Genomic DNA, 9,122 nt, shown 5'->3' on the forward strand with positions numbered 1-9,122 from the left:
TGAAATAAACAAAATAGTTATCTACAAAATTCCTTTTCTCTACTCATAAGATTTCAAAACTAATATGATTTAGAACACACAAAAATAGTATAAATTAAATGGAAGCATTTAAAGTTTATCAAAATCAATCAATTTTTTTTCCTTTATTCTTAACCCTTGACAAAATAATGTTTTCGTTATCCAAATTTATACCATAAACATGTTAACAGCAAAAGTATAATTTTTCCCAGGTATGTTGTAATAATGCTAAGCAACAGCGGAAAGTTCAGAGATACCACTCCTGATCAGAAAGCTGCAGGAAAACTGTTTGATCAAGGTGGCAGCGCTGCTGAAATCATCAGAAGCCACCCATTAAACGTGAGTTCAGTTTTAAGTATTCATACTTTGAAACATTTGTTGGACATAACACTTTAACACGCAGTTCTTTAGCTTACAATAGTTGTTATTTTACCTTTAATAAAACAGAAAAAAAAATTAAATTAAGATCGTAACTGAAAGTTATAACTCTTTTTATTGACACATTAGAAGTATTTTTTACTGATATAAATATATATTGTTTATTTTTTCTAAAACTATAAAACAAGAGTATTTTTTTTTAATTCATATCATATTTAATCATTAAACAAAACTCTAAAAACATTTTTAAGTAAAATAGACTAGTGAGTTAAGTATTTCAATTTTTTTCTAAATCTATAGTTATTTATTACTTGTGAACTTAAACACTGCTAAAAACAAAATTTGACACAATTAAGTTACTCAAGGTGTTTATTATTTCAATCTGTTTAATTTTTTTTTAAACTCTATTCCTGAAGTTGGTAAGTGTCAAATATGAACAAAGGGACACTTTTTCACGAGGAGTCATTTTTGCATGAGTTAAAAATTTAATATTTATTATTTATTTTTATAAATTTCTAGTTAAGATTCTTTTTTTACTATCTTTGCTATCCCTAACCCTTACCCTTAATAGGTTTTTTTTCTTCTTCTTTTATTTTTTTTTTACTGTTACCCTTGGTCAGTGTATTTTTTTGGTAATATCATTTTATAAATAGTAGTTGTTATATATTTTTATACCTTTTTACCTTTGTGCAAAAGTGACCCTTCTTGCAAAAGTGTTATGGTGCAGAGTGACCCTTCATGAAAAAACAACCCTTGGTGGATGTTTTACCCTTTGTGCAAATGTGTCTTCGTGCATATTTGACCGACCCCTCCTGAAATATATGACTCATTTAGTTTGAGTGCGAATGAGAAGGGTGCACGACTATTCAAATTCGGAAAATTCAAACTCCGACAGTTCAAATTCTTAGGAAAAAATCGAAAGGGCCACAATTAAAAAAGTAATATACATTTGTCAAAAAAAAATACATATGTAGTTCCTATAAATATCTACAAGCCAATTTTTTTTATGCAAAGTAAATAAAAAGAAATAGTGGCTTGTAGATTTTAATAAGATCTACGTTTATATTTTTTATTTTTTAAAAATTTATATTACTTTTTGAGAAATAGTCTTTTAAATTCAAAGTTTGAATTGTCGGAATTTGAGTTGTCCGAGTTTGAATTGTCATGTTATCGAATGAGAATAAGTTTAAATTTTTGATTAACTTTACCATTAATACTTTATTTTCTTGTCATTAAATAAAATATCCAACTAAAGGATGAAGCACTCTTGGTAACATTATATTCAGTTTAAGGTTGATAAAAAACATATTAGAAAAATCATTTATTTTTCTCACATATACTTGCATATTTTTGTTTACATTACAATTACATTGAATTAAAGGATGAAGCACCAGAGGTGATACAGAAATTTCTCAACACGAACGCAGAGAGACCGAAGGTGGGGCAGCAGAGTGTGCATTATGGAAAGTATGGAGATGCGGACAACTATTCCAAACTCTATCACGGTGTCTCTTCCAAGGGTTCAGTGAAGGTTTGCACAAATTTTTGCTTTTAAACAAAACATTGTGTATCACTTATTGTAATTAATAAATTAGTTTCAAATTAGTTGTCAATGCATTAGAATAGCTGCATTGTTACACGTCTGATTTCATCATGTTTACACATGCGCAATGTTTTAACTCAACAATAATCAAAAACATTTTAATTCAAAAACAAAGTTAGGTGTTTTTAAAAGGTGTTTAAAATATCTAACTATCACAAAAATGCTTCATAAATTTTTGACACTGATAGAAACCAGTTTCAAAAACTGTAAGTTTTATTTTGATTTTTTAAAGAGATTACTTCTACTGATCAAGTATAATAAATTTACATTTATTTGTGACATTTGTTTGTATTTTAAAATAAGGTTTTAATCTTTTTTCTTGCTTAAGTTTTATAGAAAATATATTTTGTAAGCATTTTTTTTATAACACAAAAAAGTTTTACCTCTAAAGTGCATGTTTTTTTAGCAATATTTTTTAGGATTTTTATTTCAAAACATACTTTAAAACATAATATTAAAGTTTTATTTAGTTTTAAAACTATAAATTTAAAATGCTAGTTAATACAATTTTTTTGACAGTATGTGAATATCTTTAAAAGCATGAAACTTTTGCTGTTACATAAAAAGGTTCAGCAAAATTCAACAAATGTTTTATACCAATTTTTTTTTCATCAAAAACTATAATTACTTTATCAAATTTGTTAAAACATTTTTTTTTCAGTTATCTACTTTTACACTTACAGTTGAGCGATTTGATTCGACCGCCAACACAATCAGGGTTCAACAAAAAACTCGAGGACCACAAGGAGTCGATTTATCAGAGCAGGAAGGACGGACCGCTCGGAAGATCGAGGAAAGACCTGCTGAGACACGTACCTGATGATTTCGATAAAACAAATGTGTTTGGCATAACCACTGAATATGGTTTGTTTTTTGCGATAAGTTTTAGTTTAAATTTATATAAAATACATTTTTATGACTTAACTCATCACATATTTTAATCGTTATTTAAATGTCAATTTTGTAAAATTTATAAATATGCTATTCATTTTTACTCCCACATCTTTTGAATGAAGGTTACGAGTGTAGTTTCTAATATGAATGTTTTTTATTATATGTTTTGGTTTTAAGATTTTGTATTAGTTTGCAAAATAAATTTTTAAAAGAATAAACATAAATGTTTTTTATTATGCTAATAGCTACAAATATGTATTAAACTTTTAGGTATATTTGTTTTTTAGTTTGTTTTTTATCACTGCTACAAAAAATGTAAAACTTTTTTTAATTTATATAACTCAGCGATTAAGATAAGTTTTGTTTGTTTGATTTTTCTTAAATTGTAAGCAACTTTTAGTATGAACTTATTACTTATACATTGTTTATTAAATTAAAATATTAATCAAATTTTCAATTTACAAAATTAAACTGTTGTTGACTTTGTTTAATCTATTCAATATAGTACCGTATTAAAGCCAATGAAGCTAGTAAAAAGTCTTCTTATCCGGTACACAACTTCAACCCGCGAACAACTCCCTCCTGCGCATAATTCCCACCCAAAGTTATACTCTATTATTCATTTTTACTATAAATAAATTTTTAACTATCACTGTTACCCCTAATCTTTAATATTGGTCGGTAAACAACTTTCGCATTAAGTGTTATGGGAATTGAAGATATTCTGTTTTTAAAACTCAATAATTCCAACCAACCAAAATTTCAGACGGAACGGTAGCGGAATGTGTGAATCCTGACAAAACTCAGAAACAAATTAGCGAGGAAGAAGAGAAAGCACACGACAATTACGTCATAACACATCATGATTATTACGTGGGAGAGCATCCTGATAGAAAGTTTATTCTCATTAGTTATGTTATGTAGAAAAGTATTGATCAAATTTTTTAATAGTTTAATATAAAGCTTAGATTATTTTTGAACATTTTTCTTTAACTTTCAGTTATTTCAGTATTTAAAAATCTTTACGAATACATTAAATTTAATATGCTGTCAATTTTTAATATTTCCACAGTTAAATTTTATGAAATTTAAACAGTGTTTTTGATTTTTTTTTCTTGTATAAAACGTAAAGTACTGACAGTACCAGGAAATAACCTAAAAATTTTAGAACAAACCTTTTATAAATAAGTTTTTAATATTTTAATATATAAGATATATGAACCTATACAGATCTATAAATGTAAATCTTAGTTTATAACTTCAAGTACATGTTAATAATACACATAGTGTATGTTAAAGCATGATTGGTGAAAAGTACCCTAGGTTTGGCAGTTATTTCAGTTTCTACACATTCTTTTATATTAATCCCATTGTAAAAAGTTAAAGTCAATCGTTTATTCCCCATCTTATGAATAGTTAACTTTTTTCAAAACAGTAGTTTAACAAAATGAGTATGACTTTCGTTACAAAATTCTGTTTCTTTCAAAGTTTAAATTATAACTAAATATATTTATTAGGTATGACTGGTCAAAAGTACCAATAGATACAACATTCGGTTTAGAAACTCCACATAGTAATGATGGAATACTGACTATGAAGTCTTTGAAATGGATATTAAATGAGTTAGTTGTTTTATATTTGTTCGTTTTTCTTATACAGTAATTTGTCATATGTTTTTGTTCCTTTTTTTAATTTTCCATACTAGTCTTCTTAGTCTATTGTGCTGCTAGTAATCAAGTTATAAAATTTTGTTAAAAGTTATAAACCACCTAACTTTATTTTTATAACTTCCATTTAAATGCAATAAAAACTATTTTAAACCACCTAGTTATGTAGTAAATAAAAACTATTTTTAAACATATTTTATTTGAATTGTCCTGTTACATTAAAGTCTTAATTTATGGTCAAACAAAAACCAAACATAACAAGAACTTTGATAAGAACTACAATAAACTAATAGAAATATTTAAGTTTTTAAATAGTTAAAGTTCTTAAATAGTTTTTTTTGATAAACATAAACAAGATAGTGGATTATTTGATTAACTTGCAGTAACTAACATATTATTTTTTAAATAGAAACGAAGACGCCAAAATAGTGTGTGAAATTTTGGAAAAATTTCGAGAAAGAACTCAACATAAACTAGGAAAAGGACTTGATCCGTAAGTAACTGCAAAAAAAACAGTTGTTTTTTTTGAAACTAGTACAATTTTTTAAATATTTCTAACTTTATACCTAAACTAAGTATTACAGAATGTTTTTTTACTACAACAACAAACAAATCGAAAGCCTTATTTAAAGCAAACTTTGATGTTTTTAATTTACATTTAGACTCAATTAAATTACAACAATTGTTTACAGCAACAAACATACCAGATACCGCTTTGTTCTTTTTAACTACTGACAAATTTTCATTTCATTTAACTAAAATTACTACATAAAACATAAGCAATGATAAACACACAAAAAAATTCCGAAAAAAAATTTATTAATATTTTTCGTACAAACTCACTGACTTTTTCCCACAGCTATAACACTTCAAAAACTTTTCTTAAGTATAATTGCTTGAAAAACATCTTACTTTTACTTTTAAATACACAAAAGTCTTAAAAAAAAATTTATATTAAATATAATAATTAATTAAAGAATTTCCATCATATTTAATTATCATTTACACTAAATAATATTCTATCCAATCAGCAACAAACACCTCCGAAACCTGCCATCAGACCACGTTTTCGGAGCGATGCACCGACCTGACGAATATGGCGCCGGTGACCTGATGCACAACAGGGTTGAGGGGAAGTACCTGAGGGGTTGCGACCACCAGAGGTCGCTGGTGCACGCGGTCAGGCAGCATCTGAAGAAGTGCAATTACCACAATTTCGACAAGTTGAAGCAAGCGTTCAAGTTTTATGATAGGGTGAGGACTTGTTTACTTTGTTGATAGTTTGTCGACATATTAATTAAAAATAGTATCTTAGTTTTTTTTTGTCAGTTACCAATTTGAAAAATTAGAAAAAAAGCATGTAAGTTCTATGATAGAATTATTAAGTTTTTTTTTTTTTGATTTTTATTATAATTTACATCCACAATTTCGACAAACTGAAGCAAGCCTTTGAGCTCTACTTTACTTGTTAAATTTGTTTGATTAGTATAAAAAAAACTGAGTTAGGTAAGGTTTCTAAACTCATTTTCATAAACGCCTTCTTGGTAGAAATTTGAAAATAACCTCCTTAGTTTATTAAGTATCGCCCCTTTCTTGAAAAAATACCCACTTAATTTTTTGCCATTTTTCTTATTAACGCCCCATGATACCCAAAATATTGCACATTTTGGGAAAACCTTGTTTGTATCAAAACTTTATCAAAATTTACTACTGTTTATCTACTAGTTGAAACATTACCAACAGAACGGTGATGACGTCATAGACGTTGACGAGTTGCGCGAAGTTTGCCAGCAGCTCAACCTACCAGTCGATGACGTCATTTTGCAATTAGTGATGTCGTACTGCGCGAATGACGACGTCACAATAGACTACGTCAAGTTCGCAAACTTTTTAAACTGGAAAGACAAGATGCCCGATGAGAACGAAAAAGGTTTGGTGTTTTACGTAATACACTAAATGTTTTGTTAGGAAAATAAAAAGATATTTCGAAGTACCAACAAATATTTTGATTTAAAATAGAGAAGTATCACATAATCAAAGCTTAAGTACAAACAGTTTATTTCAAATTTTTTTGTAAAGTGCAAACTAATGATTTTAATACAAACAGAAAAAACGAAGTGTTTCAATCAATTTCATTTAATTCAATTTTTGAAAACAATTAGTTTGGTATAAGAAGCTATTTTACCTATCATACAAAAAGACTACCTTAAGCAACTAAAACACACTTTGTATATGTTTAGCTGCTGATTAAAAAAATAAGGTAGTATGTTAAAATTTTGTTTGTGTTTAACTGATTTATAAAATTAATCTCTAGCGTACAGTTCATTAACTGTAGCTGTCGTAGTTATTTTACAGTAAATCTAAAAAATTTCTTATGCAGACTATCATATTTACATTTTATTATCAAACTTCATAGAAGCACCAACTCTAGTGAAGCAGGTTGACGAATCGGTGACTCGCCACAAAAAGTCATCGTCGGTAGTGGGCGCTATGCACAGCATGAACACGAAAAGTTTCAGAATTTACGGAGTTCCAACCATCAGAACAGATCTTGCCGCACCTACATTAAAGTAAATTGTTGGGTTTTTTAACATGAAATTAAGAAACTAAAACTACTTTAGTATATTAAAAACGTTTAAATCCTCTTGTGTTAAATTGGTAGAATAAGTTCTAAAGTATTCTGGAAGACACTCTTATGCAAAGGTGTCAGGTTTATTTTTCAAAAATAATTTATTTTAAATAAAAGTATACTTGTAATTGACCATCCTACTAATCTTAAAAAATCACTGAGTGAAACATTATTTTACTATGTTCTGAAAAGATTCAAAAATCTAATAATTCGTATGTAAATGTCATGAAACATGCATCAAGAGAATGGAACATATTGCTATAGTTTAAAATGCATATTATTTACATTTCAAGAATTTTTATCAAAATATTTTTAACGTGGTTTTTTTATATTTCAATCCTATCTTAATAAATCTGTTAAAAAATTTTATCCAAAATAATCACTAAAGCTTAATTTGTATTTTATAATTTTTAGAAGTTACTTGGAAAATAGATATTATAAACATAATTTTATTTACACTTCCTGTTTTGTTTATACATATTACTACAAAAAGTTATCTCAATACAAAGTACATTCTACAAAATTAACTTCAATTTTATTTAATTTTTTTTCATTCTTATTTTACATAACAGGCGGGTCAGTGACAATAAAAACTACGGAGACGAGTCATCATGTTTGGGATTGGTGAGTCCGTCTCTGTATTCTTCATACGGACTCACTGAGAAAGACTTCTTTTTGCCAAGAACTCAAGATGAGGTAAAAATTGGTCATTTTATTTAAGTACTATTCTTTTATATGTTAGTGGTTGTAATTATTTAAACTTTCAGTTTAATTAAAAAAAAATGTAATTTTTAGTAAGTTGTAGATATTTATACCTATTAATTTTTCAATAACTTAATTGAAATTTGTATGCAGTTAAAATAATGTTACGCTTTATTTCAGTGAATATATATAGTTACATAACTTTAGTATTAAATAAAACAACCATTTTCTTATTATTTTACAAATATTCACATACAAACTGTTTTACAAGTACATATTTCTTAAAACTCTTCTTTGTAACCTTCAAACAGATCAAGCAAATATTCAAGGGAATTCAAGTGTCGGAGGAAAGTTTCCAGGAGGCTTGGAGGAGGGCGCTTGGCAACGATCCCCGTGGCAACCACCAGGTTTCCGTGGAAACGTTTAGAGGGGCGCTTGACGACAACCAATCAGCATTCATCAGATCTTTTTGATTAACTGTAATATTTTTTATTTCTTAATGTGGTGATAATGACTTGTTTTTTAATATATACTTCAACTTTGAGCATTTAAACTATAAACTTATAAATTCAAAAGTTAAACTATAAAGATATAAGCATATTAATTTTTGTTAAAGAGAATACTTTTTTAAGTTTTTAAAATGTTTTGTTTTTCAGTTGTTTGTATGCAAATGATAATAGATATTTAATCATGATTATCTAAAATACTTGATTCTAGTGGATTTTATATTCACTTTTGCCTTAAAAGGATTTTAACATTATCTACTATAAGTTTTGTTTACAAAATTGTTATGTTTGTTTATTTACGTTAAGTTAAAAAGATTAATTTCCTTATTATTCTTACAACCTCACTGTTACATTACTTATCACTGTAAACTGATTACGTTTTTCGTTTAAAGGTTCTTCCTCATCAAGTTTTGATTATTCTTCAGAATTTGTCAATTTGCTAATAAATTTAAACTATGAACGTTGTTTTTATTTTGTAGTTTTTAGCTATGTGACTTTTCAAAATGACTTTGTTCCCATACCTTTAGTCAGTATCTTTGTTTTATCTTTTAGTTTTTTTTTTCAAATATATTTTTCTATTTTTTTTTAATCTCATACAAAATAAACCCTTGATGCAAATAAATTTCTAAACATAATGATAGCTTAGTCCATAACTTACTTGCTTGGTAGAATAGCGATTTATGACCTATTTTGCTGTTGAACCTAGGTAGGAAAACATTTTTTTC

The 9,122-nt window shown here is 27.3% G+C and overlaps 1 protein-coding gene across 1 annotated transcript; it reads left to right on the forward strand.

The window, feature by feature from the left end:
* The first annotated feature begins 235 nt into the window (after positions 1-235).
* On the forward strand, positions 236-8,543 carry LOC145829574 (EF-hand domain-containing family member B-like). Its single transcript, XM_082937414.1, has 11 exons — positions 236-357; positions 1,778-1,927; positions 2,683-2,863; positions 3,660-3,789; positions 4,411-4,515; positions 4,970-5,053; positions 5,592-5,814; positions 6,304-6,490; positions 6,977-7,130; positions 7,762-7,885; positions 8,203-8,543. The coding sequence occupies exons 1-11, from the start codon at positions 244-246 to the stop codon at positions 8,362-8,364; spliced, it is 1,614 nt and encodes a 537-aa protein (XP_082793540.1). The 5' UTR covers positions 236-243; the 3' UTR covers positions 8,365-8,543.
* Positions 8,544-9,122: the final 579 nt, after the last annotated feature.

Source organism: Thalia democratica, chromosome 2, assembly GCF_965202585.1.
Source record: "Thalia democratica chromosome 2, ktThaDemo2.hap1.1, whole genome shotgun sequence".
NCBI classification, from domain to species: Eukaryota; Metazoa; Chordata; class Thaliacea; order Salpida; family Salpidae; genus Thalia; species Thalia democratica.

What these genes read in the sequence shown, in the direction of transcription:
- LOC145829574 (XM_082937414.1), top strand. Translation starts at nt 244, where the DNA reads ATGCTAAGCAACAGCGGAAAGTTCAGAGATACCACTCCTGATCAGAAA. An exon ending in GCCCGATGAGAACGAAAAAG is followed by an intron (nt 6,491 to 6,976) that starts GTTTGGTGTTTT and finishes CAAACTTCATAG; the next exon opens with AAGCACCAACTCTAGTGAAG. An exon ending in TGCCAAGAACTCAAGATGAG is followed by an intron (nt 7,886 to 8,202) that starts GTAAAAATTGGT and finishes ACCTTCAAACAG; the next exon opens with ATCAAGCAAATATTCAAGGG.